The 21,364-nt window shown below is 40.8% G+C and overlaps 1 protein-coding gene across 4 annotated transcripts in view; it reads right to left on the reverse strand.

The window, feature by feature from the left end:
• LOC111874495 (alpha-tocopherol transfer protein) overlaps window positions 1–20,804 on the reverse strand; it is a 27,454-nt gene extending 6,650 nt beyond the window's left edge. Inside the window, exons 1-7 of one of the 4 annotated variants that reach the window (XM_023870050.2) lie at window positions 20,660–20,804; window positions 17,853–17,960; window positions 10,767–10,899; window positions 9,640–9,731; window positions 7,218–7,368; window positions 3,615–3,811; window positions 1,321–1,428 (exon numbers count right to left, since the gene is read on the reverse strand). In XM_023870050.2, coding sequence (XP_023725818.1) covers window positions 1,321–1,428; window positions 3,615–3,811; window positions 7,218–7,368; window positions 9,640–9,731; window positions 10,767–10,896 — 678 coding nt within the window. In that variant the 5' untranslated portion in view covers window positions 10,897–10,899; window positions 17,853–17,960; window positions 20,660–20,804. Of the gene's footprint in view, window positions 1–1,320; window positions 1,429–3,614; window positions 3,812–7,217; window positions 7,369–9,639; window positions 9,732–10,766; window positions 10,900–17,852; window positions 17,961–19,918; window positions 20,166–20,659 lie in introns of those variants that run through there. The other 3 variants (XM_023870048.2, XM_023870051.2, XM_023870049.2) reach the window with 3 other exon arrangements.
• Window positions 20,805–21,364: the final 560 nt, after the last annotated feature.

Below are 21,364 nucleotides of genomic sequence, written 5' to 3' on the forward strand. Positions count from 1 at the left end.
TAGCGCTCCCCGCCACTCCCCTCCGCGGTGACGTCACGCGGTGACGTAACGCGCAACGCTAACGTAACCGTAATCAACGTCCTACTGTGACGTGGCACTCATTACGCCACAGGCAAGCACTGCAGCTATATAAGTGGATGCACAGTGCGTATCGATCAGTTCAGTTCTAGTGGGGCTACCGCAGAGTTGTACTGAGTTGTACTGTTGTTGTACTGTAACAGTCGCCGAGTCAAGACGTAAAGTCAGCCAGTCAGTTGTATTCTGGCATTGGGAGTGTACTAATTGTGATACTGCAGATAGCAGTAATCGTCAGATTGTAATTTGGGTGATTGTAAGTGCGAATGTGAAATAAAGTTCGCTATATAAAATACGGCGTGAACTTATTTGTCGCGATAAGCCCGATACGTGACAATAATATTGGAGGGGGTGGGTTTCCCCATGCACCGCGACTAATAGTCAATTGTACGTCCCCATTTGATATTCTACCAGTCTCCATACCCTGCCGGTACTGGTGCTCGCTATCAGCCCCGTTCAGCCAGCGAGACTGGCTGCGGTACCCGATGCTTCCCCATCTACCGGAGGCATTGGAAACAACTTGGGCGGGAAACTTTTTACCTAATTTAGCTCAGAGGTCTCCTAGAGACATGAGGATCTTTTACGTGCCGTAAAGCTACGACACGGGACCCACGGCTTAAAGTCCCTCCCGGAGGACTTGTTCCCTGATTCTTTCCGCCCTTAAAAATTCCACGACCTCCGCCGGGTTTGAACCCGCGTACCTTGAGTCATGAGGTGGGAACGTTGCCCCTAGACTACGGAGGCCGCTTTTAACACCATAGTAATAGGTTTATGTGTTGAAGAATGAAAATTATGAAGTTTCTCATTATACGGTTTTATTCAGTCGTTTTTATTGCTTTCCTTCTATGTCGAGATATTGTATTCTACTCAGTAGCATATTCTCAAATAATCTGTGTTCTTCCGTTTTGACAAGAAATTCAGTTCCCAACAATGAAAAATAGGAATTAAAATTCTAGTTTTCTGTATTATATTGCTTACTATTTTCATATGAGACAAGGAGACAAAATACTGTGGAATGCGAATTGGCAGCTGGCATTCCGTAAATTTAATTTCATTTTAATTTCTTTGTGAATGTAATTGTTTTAATGTTGTTCAAACATCTAGGTATATTTGTACTTAGTCACACTCTTGAAATATTCTCAAATATTTTTATTTTGACAGTAAGGCCCCGTTAAAGAGCAACAAATACCCGAGTTCAGCCACTTAGATATAGAGCCTATAAAATTAACTTAATCTGATGCTCACGTGTTCCTTGACTTTCGAATCGAGGAAAGGGTACACCAAGGCTATTGTTGCGTTCAGCAGGGCAGAAGTGTTCACCACATGGAAGTCGATTTGAGGGAAGCTTAAGTTCTGAAAAAGAATATTAGTGAAATAATAAAAGTAATCACAATTTGTCACCGTACATTTCAGTTAATAATAATTACTGTAACGCACATTTACTTCAGAATTACTTGGCACGACAAACCTCCCAGTGTCAAGAAGCTTAATATATTGTCACATGTATTAGTGACTACAGACGGTGCTTGGATTGGTGAATAGATTTATTGACCACTTACAGGTCGTAACTACAAATAACTATAACATTATTGCTGACTTCCGCACTACAAATCACACCATATCTCTTCTCAGTCTTCTTTCACTGGTGTTTACTTCCACCCGTTACCCGCTGGTTAACACTCCACAACTGAGCCCTCAACCGACCCCTGTAGCGTCAATTGTCTTCAAGATAACTCCTCGGAAAGGACCACGCAGAAAACACAGCCCATATAATGTTGAGGCTTTGTTACCGCACCATTGCAGGGCAACGGTTGCGACGCGGACCAAATAGAAATCACAGCCTCTCTATTGTAGAAGTGTGTTTACTGCTGGCACGTGTTTACCGAGCCGTTGCTTAGAAACGGGTTGCAAAACCACGTTTTCTATTGTTGCGTGCGTATATGGTTCGGACGTTACATAACAACGGCCGATGTTTACAGAGCCATCGCTTAACAACGGGTCTATACGCCACAGTATAGAATAAAGTTATTTATAGGACCTTGCAAGTTTCGGTTCCTTTAAGAAGCAGCATTAAAAATATACCAAGATACATAAGATACATAAAAATAAGAAAATGATCTGCTTATAATGTCGAAATATATGTAGTTTTAAACAGTTTATCATTATAACTTCATAACTTATTATACTAAGATCTTTGAAAATATTGAGGCAAACTCCTTTACGGTTGAGTCTCTGAAGATGGCCTTCAAGGGACGAAACACATGAGGCCATGTAGATAATTGGATTGTTTATATTTAACTTGTTTACGTTGGACGGCTTAGCATTCCAAGACTAATGCTAGTGTAACGGCGAACATGTCTCAGAGCAGTTCACTATATTATTATTACTATAGCTACAGAGTCAATTTGTTTAGGAATACAACAAATAAAGTCATATAATTCGCGCAATTAAAATATTATTACTTACTTTATATATTTAGCTACGTTTCTTAAGTACGTAATATTGTCACGTGTTAGGGTGACCTATGGAATGGATGATTGGATTTATAGCACCTTATACATTCATACAACTCGGGACTACAGGCAATTACAGCGCTATCTGTATTCTACATACTTTCTAGTTCATCGTTACACACGCACTAGGGTTCTCAGTCTTTACTAGTCGTATCCTGGCAACGGATTTATCACAGTCTCCTTGTCACTTCAAGTTACACATTCTTTGCACCGCCTAGTTCCTTTCTTGCCATTATTCAGTAGCTGCTGATTCCGAAGACTTGACTCTCCACTCTCGACTACTACTTTCTATTTCCAATATCCTAGCTTCAGTCCAGCCTGGCCTATGACTTTGTTAGGCATGTTGGGATAATTTTGAGTTTTCTACTAGAACCTCTCTGAGAATGTGTCTTATGTTCACAGAGCAGCACGACTAGAAATCTGCCTATATCGTCAAAATAGCTTCTGCTACATTCACAAGGAATGCTATAGAGTCACTGTGCCGTCTGTTGTTAATGTCTTTCCGGCCTGGTTCTCATGAGAGAAATCCTAAGATTGTGTTAATTTTGCAAATGGTCCTAATGATATAACGATCCCTTTATTTTTTAATTTCCTGATATGTTCTTCACATATGATATGCACAGAGAGCAAAGAGACTTTTCTTCTTTATTCGGATCACTGCTACCCTTGAAACTACAGTAGAACTTGGTTATAACGTCATCAAAGGGACCTANCCACTGCTACCCTTGAAACTAATTAAAAGTAAATGAACATCATACATTTTCTTGCTGTCCCCCATTGCCAAACACTGATCTCAGGTTTATACATAGCTGTAGTTGTTATCCTGCGACCGAGGTTAGCTCTAATATTCCCAATACATTAGGTGCTTCTCATCCCCCAAATGAGGAAGGAAACAGATCCAGTTTCCCAAACGTCGTGTTCATTAGTGTTCTTCAGGTTACCGGACGATGGGAATAGTCCAAAAACCCAGTAGTCCTGAGTGTTATACCCGTACATCATCGTCACCCCCCATTACAAGCTACTTACATAGAGTTTGCGAGAGGAATTTCTCAAGTTTTGTGGCGTGAGCCAGCGGAACAGTTTCAACGAATATCCTTCCATGTCGACTATGACAGCCAGCCCATTCTTCTGCGTCTCTTCTTCCTCCATCGCCGCCTCCAGCCACAAGTCGTCCACGTGACTCAGGCGATAAATATTAATGTCTTTGTTGTCATCTATGTTACCTGTAATAGTTATTTTAGCTGTTACATTAAGAATGAAATACGAGTAATGTCACGTGTATTAGTGACTTGTAAACGGGGTTTGGATTGGTGAATCGTTTATTGGATATTCGTAGTCGTAACTACAATTAATTATAGCACTCTCAAGATTAATGTAACTATAACATATGAAATAACGCCTTCAATAATTCAACTATTCAGTTTCCTTCTGAATTCTCTTCTACTGACGGCTTCTCAGCTGCTACCTAATGTCTCACACATAACTCTACATCATCTGAGTCTTAGTCTTATGTTACTACTTACAGTCTGGACGGCCGCGCCATGGCTCAAGCGGTTAGTCGCTTGCTTCCCACCGCGGCAGCCCAGGTTCGATCCCGGGTCTGGTCAAGTGGGATTTGTGGTGGACTAAGTGTCGCTGGGGCGGGTTTTCTCCGAGTGCCTCGGTTTCCCCTGCCAATTTTCATTCCACAAAATTCTCCGTCATCATAATCACCCGGGGCAGGTACAATAGGCCAACCAGTGGCCGCCGTGCCGAGTGGACCTAGTTGGACTCCACCCCCCACTAAGCGAATTACTACTAACAGTCAGTCGGCCACTCTCTCTGGAGATTACGACCAGATTTTTATTACTGTCAGACAGTAGCGGCTTTGTTGATGTGGAGGGATCTCTCTGAAGAGAGGACGGGTCTATCGTTTACAATGCTCTTACCCCCTTCCTAGCACAGTCATTTTCGGGTCCGAGTTCCGCCTGCAGCTGCTGTACGTGCTATGACTTCGAGGGAACTGAATAGAATACACTGATCTAAGGGTCCCAGTTTTGTGTTTTACCAATGCGTTGTATCAGATACACTTGCAATTACCGTGGTAACCAAATCCGCTGCCCAGCAACGGACGTGTATTTGTTGACAGCGTTATACTCCAAACTTGTTTAATCAACCGTTACATAGAAATGGCCGTCTTTTCTGACTTCACTGTTTCGGCTTTCAGGCGTTATGTCTCAATATTCTGACATTCGTGTACATCTCTATTTAGTGATTTTCTGTAACAGTACTGTCTTCTGAGATTTGATGTCGAGTGTTATGGTAAGAGATTACAGGGCATTATATTCCAGAAGATGGTAAGCTTCCTACCCACTGCTTTGAGAGCCTCATATCTCGGATATTCTCTCGTTCAACTGGAGGCATATTCTGTACGTTATTGATTTGTTTGCGGTTTATTTAGCGACGCTGTAAGAAGTTGAGTTTACGTAGCGACGAAATGTAGGATTATTAATGAATAACGAATTCGAAATATTTCTTATTCCTCACATTTTAATGTTTATAGCACCCAAATTTTATTCCAGATGGTATATTTATTGTCTTTAATATTTTAGTTACATCAATAGTTTATGCTTTATTCGTCCATCAGGAAATCAGAACACAAACAACAGGCTGTGCAGGAAATTTGTCTCATGTTCTGAAGATGCGAGGCACGACTCTTGGCAAGCATAACGATTATGCTGAGGTAATTCTGGATTCTCAGTTCCTCCAATACTCTGCTCTCGCTGGCTGTAGAGCCCTTGAGAAATTTGTGGGCGCTCAGACATTTCCCCGCAATTTATGGAACCGAAAATTTTACTACCGTTCTTGCTTTTATCTATTGATTAACATCGTAGTTATTCCTCTGAAGTTCTAGATGTTCCCTGTTGCGGCAAAGAACACGCTCTATCGGTAAAACTTCAGCAACATAATTACAATGTTAATCAATAAATTAAAAGGAAACCCATTATAGAACATAACGCAGCGTAGACCCGCTCCTAGGCAAAGTTAGCGAAACAAACAGCGAGACAACAGCCGTTGATAGACAGCAGCCAGCGCGCCAGAGCTTAGTTCCAACCGTGTGGAGGCGGGGTCGAATACCTCCACTTGACCCTGCGAGACGTATGAGGCGACGAAAAGGGACGTCTCGAATCTGAGACAGTAGATTATGGTTGCTAGTCCCGAGGGACTCGGACCCGAGAAAGACTGCGCTGGAAAGGGACAGCAGCATATACAAAAGACAGAACCGTCCTCTCGTCAGAGAGGGCATCCCACAAAACAAGACCGTAACTGTTAAACAGTAATAAATATCAGGTCATGAGACCCAGATAGGACTCTACACCAAGAACTACTGGCTGACTGACCGTCAGTCGCAATGTGACTGACTTGAGTTTAGTTCAAAACCAGCAACTGACAGTAATAAAATCCTGGTCTTAGGTCTCAGATGGGTGCTTTATTCCAAGACAGACTGGCCGACTGTCGTCGGCCGTAACATAAGACTAGGTAGTTCGATATTTATAAGATACAAGCCCATCTTGTCGTCAGACAGTGTGTTGTATAGGGACTATTACTACAAGTTTTCAGTTAAAAAAAAAGATCCGGCCGTGAGTCTGAAAGGGCTTGGTGCAAGACGAACTGATTGGCGGTAAACCGCCAGTCTCTGAGGTTAGTTCAGTTGTGAGACGACCACTTACAGATCGTAACTACAAGTAACTATAACACCCTCACTGGTTTATACACTCTAACACACATAAATTCTGAGCTCAGTTCAGCTGGGGGATGTTCTCCAGCTAGTGAGGACATAAGCTGAAGAGAGTGTTAAAATCCGTTACCACGAGACGACTAGTAAATACATAGAAGACTTTATGTGTGCTTTAGTTACAGTGACTTTTAGAGTGTATAAACCAGTGAGACTGTAATAGTTACTTGTAATTACGATCTGTAACTTTTCAATAAATTCAATTACCAATCCAAAATCGGCCTATGGTCACTCACACACGTGACAATAATATACAGTGTCATAATAATATATTTTAATATCCTTTTGCATTGAAGTATCACTTGGAATCTTCTTCCGTCTATAATGCAACAATATCAATATGGATTTTAATGACACTAAATCACATTTAATTCACTAATGAAGACTACAGATACACAGTATATAATACATAGGTGGGTCAACCTGGTTTACATGAAAATTTACGCCAAGTACATGATTTAGTAAGTAAAATATGGACACGAGGTTGACATACATGTTTTGAAACATGTCGTCCCAGACCGCAACTCCATCTGCTGAGAGTTGTGTCGACAGGAATACAATAATTTTTACCTACAGAGATTTATACAGTGGTCGAGCGGTCTAAGGCATGAACTGTCTTCGTTCACTCGGAAACTGGGATCGTGGGTTCGAATCCAACTGAAGACATGGATTTCTTTCTGTGTTTGTGTAGGTAGCGACATTACGACGGGCTAATCCCTCATCCAGGGAGTTCTACCGACTGCCTTAGGATTAAGAAACTGAAGTGAAACAAAGTGATTCACGGATGCCTTATGCTCCAAAGTGGGAGCAGCAGGAGAGAGAGAGAGAGAGGATACAGCAACAATCTCGCTCACCTATTTTCACGACGTACACCCGGCGCCCCCTGCTGTCTCTATCAGCCAATATTGCTTGTATGTGCATTTCTAGAATATCTTCATACTCCGAGGGAGGACTACAGCAGTGCCATTCCTTCGTCTGGGCCCGAAATTTGTATATATCCTTAATCTGAAACAATATTGAACTGTTTAAGTTAGGAAAACTGTTTTACAGAAAGTTACAACAATGACTGATTCAGTCTCCTATAATTTAACGACGCTGTCTAAACTGTATATGTTGTGATATGAAGTCTTCACGAGTGAGCAGCACAGTAAATATATGACGCTCGAGGGCCGATGTTAGCTCCAAAAGACATACTCCGAAATTTCTAATTGGTCGGAAACGCACCTTTCCATAAATGTATCCATTCAATATTCGTTTTCACATTTAATTACACCCTTTATATCCTATCCAATGGGTACCGGGCGCTCTTTCCCCTGGGGTAAAGCGGCCCGTGTGAAGCTGATCATTGATTTCCAATTAGTGCCGAGGTCAAGAAAATGTGGATCTATACATCCACTCCCCCATACATTTTCATGGCGTAGCACTTAATTAGCTAAGCACAGAGACAAATTTACCTTACCTTAGTCCCAACCGCAATAAAACTTTGAAGCTTGAAGTTCATCTGGATAGTATTTAAAATGTCTTATGTCATGGAAAACACATACCATGTCCACTACAGAGACAGGGCAGTTAATTGTGCTTAGTAAATAATCGTTGTTTATTGTGAAAATCATATAGTCGGAGCCCATAAATACAATTTGTGGCGAAAATATAGAGCGTTAATATTAGAACAGGTGGTATGTACAGGCCTAGTGAGGTAAAGGTATCCCTGTAACAGGCCGTGAAGGCCCATAGGGTTGTGAGACGTCGAGGCTCCCACACTTTCTCTAGACAATCGGCTCACAAATGGCGGTAAGGTTGTCAGTCTTACGCGCCGACCGCCGTTTACTCGCAGGAAAATTCTTGATACTCATTTCTCTTAGAGGCTGTGTCGACCCTAGGACCATAGTGCCGCTGGAAGGTTTATGTCAGTTGAAAATATCCACCTCATCGGACTCGAACCCGCGACCTTCCGGCTTGTAGCATAGTGCCACAACCAACTACACTGCCGCATACCCCATACAGGCCTAGTAAACTCAGCATTTTAAAGGGTGATGATTGTCATTTACCAACTGAACTTGAATAAGTGGGACGAGAAATTACGTTATGAACCGAATAATTCTTTTCTTTTTCTATGTCTGTTTAAAGACGACCTAAGTATTAAGACTATACAGCGTCTATGATAGGATGATTAATTAATCAATCTAAAGTACTCGGAGAAAGCGTACCCCAGTGTCACTTTGTCCACCACAAACCATGAGTCTTTGAAACCTGAAAGTGATGCATTTTTATCTTGAGCGAAAACGCAAAACTTAGAAATTGATTCGACAGAAACGAATCAGAATTACACTCTTGAAAAGTTAGAGCTCAATCTGTTCCGGGGAATGCATGCTACATTCAATTCAGAAACCTCAATCTTTCCGTCTAAGATTCAAAATCGTCATTAAACTACTGAAACATATAGAACTACGTGTATAATTTCATGAATTGTTCCTTTCGTGTGTGAGCGTGGTCCCCCAACCTCCAAGGAGAACTAGCATAAGTTGTTGTTTGAGAATAAAATACTAATTAGAATATCTGGTCCTTAGATGGAAGGAGGACAGCTGAAACTGCATGATGAGGAGCTTCATAACTTATACTCTTCATGACAAACTCCATCAGGATAAGATGGGCGAACATGTAGCACCCACAGGCGATGTGAGAAATACGTACGTACAGAATGACAGTCACAAAATCTGAGGAGAAGAAATTACATGGGTAACCTATCAGTAAATGTGAGGTTGTTTGAAGCCGTGGGTTGGATTCAATTGACTCAGGATTCATTAAGCATGAGAATATCAGCAGTAGTAATAGTACAGTAGTATGGTTGTCAGTAGCAGTAACATTAGCAACAGCAGTATTAGTAACATCAGTGACAGTAGTAGTAGTAGTAGTAGTAGTAGTAGTAGTAGCAGTGTTGTCAGTAACAGTAACATTAGCAGCAGAAGTACTAGTAACACCAGTGGCAGCAGTAGTAAGATCAGTGGCATTAGTAGTAGTAGTAGTAGTAGTAGTAGTAGTGTCAGTAACAGTAACATTAGCAGTAGAAGTAGTAGTAGTAAAACCAGTGGCAGCAGTAATAGTACTAGCAGCAGTAGTAAGATCAGTGGCATTAGTAGTAGTAGTAGAGGCGTCAGTAACAGTAACATTAGTAGTAGTAGTAGTAGTAGTAGGGGTGCCAGTAGTAGTAACATTAGCAGCAGTAGTAACATCAGTACTAGCAGTAGCAGTATCATTGGCACCAGTACAATATAATACCTTGTTGAAAGCCAATTCTGGGTCGAAATCCAACCATCTCAGATATCGGAGCATGAATTTGTCATCCAATCTTATTTTTAGGTTCTTCTCTCCTGTGAAGCAATAGAATACTAAATTAGTGACAGCTTGACTGCCATAAAACAGAGCACACAGTGCATGTGAAGGCCACTCTAATTCACATTTTTCAAGCTCCCTGTTATCTTGGAGCGATGCCCTTTATGGCTTTCTTTAGCACAGTATACTTCTCAGCATATTTAAAACTAAGAGTGAAGACGTAATAGAACAAACATAACAACTGCAAAATAACAAACTTCATATTTGTACTCGTCGGTAAAATGTATTAGAGAATCAGATCAAAGAAAATGAGATTGGAAAAACATGTGGCAGGCATGGGAGAGAATATAAATACGTACATAATGAAGGAAGGAGGTCATTAATCAGACTTGAATATAGTAAGTATGAAAATATATCCCTGTAGCAGGTCCTGGAGGCCCATAGGGTTGTGAGATGTTGAGGTTTCTAGACAATCGACTCATAGATGGCGGGAAGGTTGTCAGCCCTACGCGCCGGCCGCCTTTTACCCCCCCCCCCTCCTCAAGAATATTCGAAGAACCTTCCTGGTACTCATTTCTGTTAGAGGCTGAGTCGACCCCAGGGCCATAGTGCGGCTGGAAGGATTGGGTAAATTTAAAAAATCCAATGACCTTATCGGGACTTGAACCCGCGACCTTCCGGCTTGTAGCATAGTGCCTCAACCAACTACACTACCGCGAAAATATGTGGACTGGATTAATCCTGCACAGGATAGGACCAGTAGCACACCCTTGTGAACACGACAATTAATCTTCATTTCTCTGTAACATATTGAAAATTTCTTGAATGAGTCAAAAACTGGTGGCTATTCAAGAAGGACTCAGCTTCATGGAGTTAGATGTTTAGCTAATAATTACTTCTCCTTATTCTTCTGCATTTTAGTGACAGAAGAAACATACTCAAAAACACGTGGCGAGTCTAATAAATTTTGTAGAATAATTTCAACACTTTACGAAGTCGTTCTCAATGACACTACGATTATGTAAGCCTACCCTCACGCTCCACAAACTCTGCAAAAGGTCACGCCAACTTACCTTGGAGGAGTTCCCGCAACGTTTCAATGCATTTCTGCACGTCAGCTTTGTCGTCTTCTCTGTTCGTTTTCTTCTGTATTGTTTTATCCTGCAACTTTTTTTGTGCTTCTTTCTTTGACATTTTGCTCATTCACTGTTAGGAATAAGATAAAAAGTTACTTTAATCAAGGTTTCAGGTTCCCACAGCCGTAACTATGAACAATACCGCCTTCTGGGATGTTAACCTTGTAGTCTGGTAATTCGCAGAAATATCGGAGGAAGTACTGCCTCCATCTTCAGGGTCGAAAAATAAGCTAAGTAAGCAGCCTTTACTCCGTAACGTCAGTGACCTTCTACCACACTACATGAGGTCACATCTCAGGAGTTAGTACGGTAATCTTCACAAATAGATGGCTCTGTCAAGATGTTAGGCACAGGATTGTGAAAAATATTTCACTCACGTTGCAATCTGCTGAATTATGACACCAGTTAGGCTGTTGTAGTGAATCTTTCTAGTTAGAAGTGACATACGCCCTGAAGATTGGTGCAGTTTATTTCTCCGAAACATCGATATCTACATACTCGATTACAATACGGTGCCATATACCCCTAAAGTCCCCAGTATGAATCTTCACAGCAGACGCCGTTCAAAGCTAAAACCCTATGTAATAAGTTAAACTGTGCTTTTCACTTAAAGAACCAAAGAACACTCATACAATTATTTGTACTAAAGGTGTCAGGTAACATTGTCACGTGCCGGGAAAACACAATAAGTGTGGGCTGTTGCCTGGGAATGCCTTAAGCAACAAATGCGTTTTCCCGGAGATGAAAGGACAACAAAAGCGTTTCCCAGGAGACAACAGAGGGTTCGTTGCATGACAACGGTAAAACCGAACTGTTGAGAGTGGTGTTCTGTAAGCAGTGCATATCCTTACTTATAGCGACCCTGCGAGTCGTAGGAGGCGACGAAGTCTCAAGGGACTTGGACCCGAGAAAGACTGTGCTGGCAAGGGCCAGCAGCACGTACAAACGACAAACCCGTTCTCTCGTCAGAGAGGGCGCCCCACAGAAACAAGACCGTAACTGTCAAACGGTAATAATTCATATCTGGTCATGAGCCCCAGATGGGGCTCGACACCAAGACTGACCGTCAGTCGCAATGTGACTTTGGCTTTGACTTTGACTTGTTATCGAAGAAACGTCAGAGGACGCTACAAGTGGCAAAAATTGTACTTGCATGTGTGAAGGCGAGAGTACAATAAATATTCGCTAAATCCGAGACTTGCGTGAAGTTATTTGTCCCGTTACATAGGCAACATTTGACAATATTGTGGCGTGCCGCCAGGAAGACCGGACTAAAGAACGTCCATTGCTGGTCAACGGCTACCAATTCTTAGGCAACGAAACATAAACAGACCGTTGCCTAAGGAAATGCTTAAGCAACAGAGACTAAATTGTTGAGTTCCCACAGTAACGAAGCATCCAATATTATAGGGCGTCCGTTGCTAGGCAAGGCATGGATGGACACGCCTGACAATCATACATGATATCCGTTGCTAAGCAACGATGTGTTTTGTATCGATGATCCGTGCTGAGCCTATATAAGGAGCAGTGAACACTGTTCGAGGGGATTCAACAGGAAGATGTCGATATGGGAGAAGATTGAAAGAGCGATAAGGGAAGAACTAATAACAGTTCAAAGACCCAAAAATAGTTAAGATCCAACGAGCGGTGAGGGAGGAATCAAGAGCGAAGACCACCGAGAACAGCGGCGCATGAGTACAGCCATTGAAGAGGGAATGTGAAAGACGTTACTGAGTGATTGTATGAGTATTTGTGAGTGGAAACAAATAACTGCTCAATAAACATTCGTCTAATCCGAAACCCCTCGTTTCTTGTTGCGTTACTTAGGAACACGCATCCAAACCGAGTGTATTGGAATGTTCCACATGTAAATATTACGACTTGCATATAGCGTGTGGCTGTTATTTACAAACTCACTCAAGCGGCTACAGTATATTTATGCAGTTCGAAAAGAAATCATTTGTTGGTAGGCCTTATATTTCATTCTGCTTTTTATTAGCCTCCTTTTCTTGTTTTGAAGAAAAGCGAATGGAGTCTTATGTGACCATCTTTACTGCCTGTATGTCTGCTTATCACCCTCTAAAGGTAAAATGGTAAAATTGTCCCTGTGTTTAACCAATTAAGCACTATGCCATGAAGGCGTATGGGCGAGTGGACGTATAGATCCATATTTTCTTGATATTGACATTAGTTGGGGGTGAGTAGTCAGCTCCACGCCCCGGCCGCTTTACCTCCGGGGAAAGAGTCTCCGATACCCATTGGATAGGAGGTTGGGTGGACCCCAGTGCCGGTCTGGACGACATGGAGAAGAGAAATCTCGGATTTCTACAGATATACAAGTCAATATTACGTAGCGTGCGTCGCGTACGTAGCGCTCTGTGTGGCCGAACCCTTACACTTAGCAAAGAACAAGTAGTGAATGACTTCCTTAAACAACCACTGTCATGCCCGATAATGGTTACAAATCATTCTGAAATTGCTTGAATTTTCTACCACCTCGAACCACGCAAAGCAGCAGGGCCTGAAGGAATACTGAACATAATACTTAAACATCGGCCGCGGCTAGTTCTCAAGTTTATTGCTTAAATATTTAATAGATCGCTTGCGCTAAATTATTTTCCTACACAATGGAAAATATGTAAAATCACTCTGCTTCCGAAACCAGGTAAGGACCACACGTCCCCACTGAAGTATAGACCAATAAGCAAGAAACTTCCAACTTCTGGAGCTGAAAGTTATCAGAAAAGACCAATGTGGTTTTAAGAGACGACCCTCCACAACACATGCGTTGTTAAGGAACGCAGAGCTCATTACGCACATTAACGCCATTTCTAGATTTTGAACGACCATTCGACAAGGTTTGGACCACAGGACTAATTTCTAAACTTATTAGGCCAAACTCCCACATCACTTAACGTACGTATATTATAGAAAACACTCCAAAATCGATCCTTTTCTGTAACTCATTGAAACTCTTATTCAAGCCTACGCCCCATTCAGGCCGGAGTGGCTCAGGGTAGCTTTTTATTATTGCTAGTGGGGTGGGACTAAGTCCCTTGTACTGCGGCCACTTCTGGCCTATTGTACCAGGCCCAGATGATAGGTGAGGGTGATTGTGGAGCAATTGGTGGAATGAAGATTGGCAGGGGAAACCGAAGTACTCGGAGAAAACCTGCCCCAGCGCCACTTTGTCCACCACAAATCCCACTTGACCAGAACCGGGATCGAACCCGAGCCGCCGCGTTGGAAAGCCAGCGACTAACCGCTCGAGCTATGGCGCGGCCTCAGGGTAGCTTACTCGGACCCACGCTCTTCAATATTTATGTTAACATTCCGTCAGTTGAAAATGACTCAAACATAGAAATTTCAGTCTGTGCTGATGATACGAATATTAATGTTCGGTCAGGCAGCGTAGGTATAGCAGTTAGGAAGTTAAACACTGCTATAAGCCTTTTAAAACCGTTGTTCCAGAAATGGAGAATCAGGATTAATACAGATGTGTATAATTATACAATTTTCTAAACGATTACGCCACTGTCGCCGCAGTAAGTAACAAGTAAAGATTTTTAACGAAATTATAGCTTGGAATAACGAAACAAAGTATCCTGCATGTTGCGCAAAACTAATTAATGTTTCCTATCTTAAACAAATCCTCCACAATTTACATTAATCTAGAGTTAGTAATTTATAAATCACTTAATTCCATGCTGACATATGCTTCCCCCTTATGAAGCTATGCTACCAACACCTACATAAATAAATTACTGACATTTCTAAATAAAGTCCTCACGATAATAATAAAATTACGTAGGGTAAAACCAGCTGTAACGTTACCTGAACAGGCGGGAATTCCATTAATAAGAAATATTATCAAGAGGTTAGAGACGACATTGTGTCGAGAGTCTGTAATCAGCGAAAACAGCCAGATTCAGGAATGATGACACTATGATCCTATCGGTGACACATATCTGCCTCCCTTATCCCTGCTTGCAAGATAATCCGCTCGGTACGACAATCATAAATAATAAATTAGGAAACAATTAGCTGAAACTGGTCAATATCACTGACCCAATACATACATCATTCTAGACCACCTGAAAAAACATTAAAGGAGAAATTTTCTTTACACATAACCAGAATTATGAAAGCATCACAGAACATACAGTCCGTCGGCGGTCATATCGACCAGTTCCCTACGCTGGACAATATGGCGGACAGGCGCACAGGCATACATTCTCTTCCATATTTATGCACAACTGTATGCATATGAAAAGAAAGTTCTGAAAAACAAATATATAAACTTTTTTTCAAATAAAGCAACAGCCAGATAGGAATTAATGTTAGGTTTGGCATATCTAATGACGGACTATTAGCTAGAAATCGGTTTGCATCCGGAAGGTCCTGCGATCGGCCAACTCGATCAGGGATTTCCGTGGTTTTCCTCGGTCCTAGAGCAAATGCTGAGTTGGTATGCAAATGTCACCTTGCACTGCTTACTTCACATACAGCCCTCCCATTGGTAACATCGAAATTTCGCCATAATACAAAACTCCCACAGTTAGATCAAATTTTAATATAATGCAGCCCTTCCAGCGTCATATAAAAATTACTGCGATCATGTGCATCACCTCTACCAGAAGGGCAAGAAGTGGACACTGCCTGGGAACCTTCAAAACCGGAGACATAATTTCTTACCCCCCGCCACATTGTAGTGTCTCAGAGTACTTCCGCACATTTTTCTCTTCTCTTCTCTCTCTCTCTCTCTCTCTCTCTAGGAAAGTAAGCAATTAGTTCTTCCCAGAACTTCTTCTCTGAGATCCACTTTAAAATCCAGTTGTTAACCTCTCATGCTTTCAAAAAAGCACATATTATGCAGGGTTACAAATTTTCAATAATTTGTTGCCTAATCTCAAAAGTCTAATGAATGAAAAAGCGCGATTTGAAACAGCACTGAAACAAAACTTGAACAGACGCTCACTCTACTCTGTTGTTGAATATCTGTTATTTAAAAAATTGCCTATCCGCTTAAAAGTTGTGTAAATTGCATAAGTTGACAGTATGATGCAATGCATGCGGATGTGTTTTTAAACAGCCTTATGTAAACCCACTGTGTTCTCTTGCGTAAAATTTCTGTTGTACTGTACACATGTTTTTGTAATTATATGATATATTCCACATCCTATAGTCATTTGGACTCACTTTGCATCCAGGGAATGCAATGTAATGTCACATAATTATTTTTACTATCGGTTCGTAAGACACCAAAGTGGTTCCTTCATGCGCGTTTCGTGACAAAGATATTACCTGTTTCTAAATTCTCCGTGTATGCTACGTGCTCTGCTTATCAGTTCTTCCTTTGTTTCATTACCAGAAAATATCTGTTGAAGATGTAATTACTTACATGGATGGATATTAACGTTCTCAATTTTGAATAGTGTTGTCTTCTGGGATATAACGCCGCGTAATCTGTTGAAAGTCAACCGACGTTTCGGAGTAGCAAGGAATATGGATGCAATATATTCTTTCGAAAATTCAGTTGACATTCAACGGAGTACACGGCGCTATATCATAGAAGATAGTACTCTTCATAATCATCGCTGTGAGAACCTCAAATCCTATGTTTTGAATTTTGATGCCAATAAATAGATATGTTTAACCCACTTCTGTGCAAAAGCATGCCCCTCAAAGGCGTAACATTTCTTCTTCACGTACATGTATTTATCTTTTTAATCGTATTGTAAATATCATATGAACAAGTGATACAGACGGGTTAATTCGTTAGTTTTCTATACAAGTTTAGAAATTTGGTACAGGTATATCGATAGTTCTTAAATTCACACCAAAAAAGCATGAATTTATATTGTTAAGCCATTTATATTGAACACAGTTGCATTTATAAATTTTTCCAAAGAAAAGCCTGAATATTTCATTTTCAAAATTATCCTCCGTCCCAATTTTCATCATACATATAAAAATTTATTTAATTTCACTCTCTTAATTTTAAAATAAAATATTTGACGTGGTGGATATAAGAACATGGCTTTTCCGTTATGAGGGAGGGTTAATATAACCGTCAACACAACATTTTATATTGTTGGTTGAGGCACTATGCTACTAGCCGTAAGGTCGCGGGATCGAATTCTGATGAGGTCATTGGATTTTTTAAATTTACCTAATCCTTCCAGCCGCACTATGGCCTTGAGGTCGACTCAGCCTCTAACAGAAATGAGTACCAGGAATATTCTTGGAATGTTCTTGTGGGTAAAGGGCGGCCGGCGCGTAGGGCTGACAACCTTACCGCCATCTATGAGCCGATTGTCTGGAAAATGTGGGAACCTCAACATCACACAACCCTATGGGCCTCCAAGACCTGTTACAGGGATACCTTTGCTTACTTTTTACACAACATTTTATAAGTAAATAAAATAACATTAATGTGTTAATATTGTTTTGTCGGTCGGTGTTCTCAGCATCAGGGGGATATAAGAAACACATAAGCGTCACCACTAAATTGTGGGACTTATACGCATGCGTATTAGCGAACATCTTAAATTAAATACCGTATTACTTGGAATACAAGACGCATCCAGTTCTTACTTATGGGTTTTAGGGAAAAAATTAGAAATATGCACATTTCTCGGATTTAAGACACGCCTTAATTTTTCAGCTAAAAAAATATGTACAATGTGCGTCTTATATTAGAAGTAATAGGATATGTTTACAAATTTTTGTTGTGTATTTTTGACTTTCTTATATTGTGATAAAACTAAATTTGAGAACTAGAATATTAAATGTTGAAGTTGAATAAAATTAATTGATAAAATACAGTAGAACTGTGAACTAAATTTCCGCACAGTGAAAAGTTAATATTATGAATATGTTCAGTATATTAACATGGCAAGTTCTACTACCGCACATGTCACTAAACTAGTTATATACTTAATTTAACAATTTCCTTTCGCGTTGCATGATATACAGTTAATTGTAATCAAATTACGACTTTTAACTATGAGTGAAACTTACCTCATAGGTCTATACTGGTTGAGCCGCACTTCCTTCCATTCGTGTTAAAGTATATTAGAACACGTATCATATACACTGTATCAGCACGAACGATGATTCACGAAAATTCTGTTAAGTAACAAGTAAACGAAATAATTGAAATTCTGTATATCATTTTTCTACCTCATATATGAACGTACATTATGTTAGTTAATAAGCATTTGCGCAGGCTAAACATCCTTCCAGCTGGATATGTCCAAACTCATCAGTTTTATTTTGTTCACTTAATCCGCATATAGTAATTCTGCGAGGAACGTTAATGGCCTTGGTTGCATGCGTCCTCAAGGCAGTCTTACTCTACCACATTAAAATACACGTAAATGTCATGTGACATAAGAGCGCATATGTTGTAGTCACCGCAGTCTGGCTCCTTATATCGCTTCCCCGAACAGGCTAATTTTCTGCCTTGGCCTAAATGAAGGACGTTTCTAAGCGTGACCACTTATCTTGCAGATATGTAGAGCACGGCGTTCTCGTTCCCAGCCGACTTCAAAGCGACACTAATGTTCGTATCTGGCGCTTAAGAGAGACGAGTTCACTAGACATATTTCCATAAAAAGTAAAATAAAACTGTCCGTGTGCTTAATTATTTAAGCGCCAGGCTATAAAGACATTTTTCTCGTGGGTAAAGCGGCCGAAGCGTGAAGCTGACCGCTTACCTCCAACTGGTGTCAAGTTCAAAATAGCGTGTACCTATACATCCACTTCCCCATTCGTCCTCAAAGCACAGGAACACCTTTAACTTTGCCATGCTATAAAGACATATGAGGCGTGGAAGTGTAGCTCCAATATTTTTGACTTCCGTACTAGATGACAGTAAGTGGTCTGCTTCACTCTGTGTCCGCTTTACCCCCGAGGAAAGAGCTCCTGGAACACCCTGGGTGAAGGCTGGGTGGGACCCAGAACCGGTCTGGACGCTGCGAAGTAGAGAAAATCTCTGTCCCTTCTGGGAATGTAACCCCGACAGTCCAGCCCCAAGTCCATCGCTATGCTGACTGAGCTATCCCGACTCGTAGAAAGTTGGACATGCTAAGTAAAATTCTTTTCTATGTAATGAGTGTTCAGTAATATATCGGATCCCATCTGTGCAGTATATACCAGTATAGCCGTGAACCAAAATGAAAGCGAAAGTTTCGCAAGACAGAATGCTCTTTGTTTGTGACAGACTTTTCTTTACAATGGCTCTTCCAGCCCATTCAGGGCCCAGGCCTCTTTTTCTGTTCCGTATTCATTTTTACGGTCGGTAGGACTCCTTGGACAGGTAATCAGCCCGTGACAAGACACCCACCTAAACACAGAACAACACAAACAGAATAAACGCACAGACATCCATACCTTGAGTGGGGTTCGAGCCCACGATCCCAGCGGTTGAGCGAGCGAAGATAGCTCATGCCTTAAACCACGCGACTACTTTGACCGGCCTTGTGATAGACTTAGAGCTTATAAATTGAATTTAAAGTTAAGAATGGAAATTATGAAAATATTGTAAAGCAGCTTGAGAAATGTTTAGGATAAAGTCCAGTAACTGCTGATTACGAAAAGCATAAAGATATGTTACACCTTATATATGTGTGTGTTTCTTTATATGTGTGTAATTTTGTGATGACGTATAGAACTTTCTCGTGATATCTGAAATACCAACGGCAGTGACTTTAAAATTCACTTTCTTCTGGGGTTTGACGCCGTATGGTCTTGTCGATATTTATTAACATTCTGAAGGGTCCTGCTGCCTCTGTCATCATTCCAGTGGGGTGAAGTTTAAAAAAAAGAAGGCACTGGATCTTTTCCGAAACGTCGATATTTATCAGCCAGACTACAAGGCGTCTAATCCGAGGAGACGATAATCTTCGTGATATTTTATTCGTTGCAAGTGATAAGGGAAAGAGAATTTATTCATACAGCTCACTTAATTTTCGGGTTCCTACCCTATTTCATGCAGCTCGTTAACGAAGTATTACATATGTTCGTTAAATATTACACCAGTCTACTCACTGATAAGTAGCCTTGCTACTTTTATGTCCTCTTACCTTCATTGATACCGTACTGTCTGTCAGTTCTCTTCTGAACAGAGCCGAAGGCCTCTGGAGACTATTGCGCAAACGCTGTGTGTCCCCTCGGACTCGGAGACGAACTGCAGATACGTAGCGTTAATCAGCAGTACTGCTCTGCCTCACTGGGCGCGTTCAGTCCCGTGCTGGCTCGATTAAGTTATTTCAAGGCTTTCGAACCTGCATCCGGAAAGCTATATACACGGAGCGTGTAAAGATACACGATGAAGTACCTCACAGCAGTGGAAGGTTATACTCCATTGGAGTATGTGTTTACCGAACGTTTTATTAGCGATCTGCAGTTCTATATTGACCTTGACGTTATTTCAACAGAGACACGTTTCGTTTTTTGGACAGTTTATCGCAATACAGATAACATACTACACAGAGCCGAAAATGACACAGGTCGGAAATATTATGGTAACTTTAAAGGGTATTAACTTCTTAAACTAAATCTAGCTTGTTGATTCCAAATCTTGAACCGAAAATATTCTCCACAATTTCGTAGTTTTGTGTACTGAATTTTGATCGAAAAACAACGCGTTGTTTTTACAATTTTTGTGTTTATTTCTTCGTGTTCTTAATAACTGTTGTCAGTCGTAATGTTAGAAAATTGTGTTTTGTTAGTAAATAAATGCTTATTCTTATTCTAATGTCTTCCATTCTTTCAAATTATGGTACAATTCTTTCATACATAAAATAGGATAATAAAGAACTTACTTATTACATCTTACTTATTGCTTTGTTGTCAGCTTATCCGATATAGTAATTAGTAGTTCATTTCGTGCATGTTACCGGAAGATAAATTCGCCGTCTCTTGAAATATTTAAAGTACACTTGGTCGTCGACTTACGACCGATTTCAGTTCTTACTGACAGGTCGTAAGTCGAACTGGTCGTATGTCGGCCATATATTTATTAACAGTATTTTTTAACCTTTCTAATCTTTTTATCATCTTTATAATTTATTTTTAAGAACTTTTACATTTTAATCATCTTTTATTTTTCATTTTTTTTGTCGTAAGTGGGGCCGGTCGTAAGTCGCATAGGTCGTAAGTCGACGACCAAGTGTATAAGATTTAAATACGTAGATGAGTCAATAAGTAAGTTACAAATTGATGTGGGGTACTACATGTTTGAATGAGGCACTTGAGGCTATCGCCACTAGATGGCAGCATTAGTCCGGTGGCAATTGATGACATTCGACAATCGATGTTTACAAAAGTAAAACAGCAGATGCAAGATGGCGGAGCCTCTGAGTGAGTGTACAACCCCCGAGCAGCGCTCCGTTGTGGGATTTTTGTGGGCAAAAGGTATGGAATCAAAGAATATTCATAAATAAATGCTTCCAGTCTACGGTGAGAAGTACCTATCACGTCAAGCTGTTTGCAATTGGGTGCAGAAGTTCTCTCAAGGGCGGACACGT

Source organism: Cryptotermes secundus, unplaced genomic scaffold, assembly GCF_002891405.2.
Source record: "Cryptotermes secundus unplaced genomic scaffold, Csec_1.0 scaffold532, whole genome shotgun sequence".
Taxonomy (NCBI): Eukaryota; Metazoa; Arthropoda; class Insecta; order Blattodea; family Kalotermitidae; genus Cryptotermes; species Cryptotermes secundus.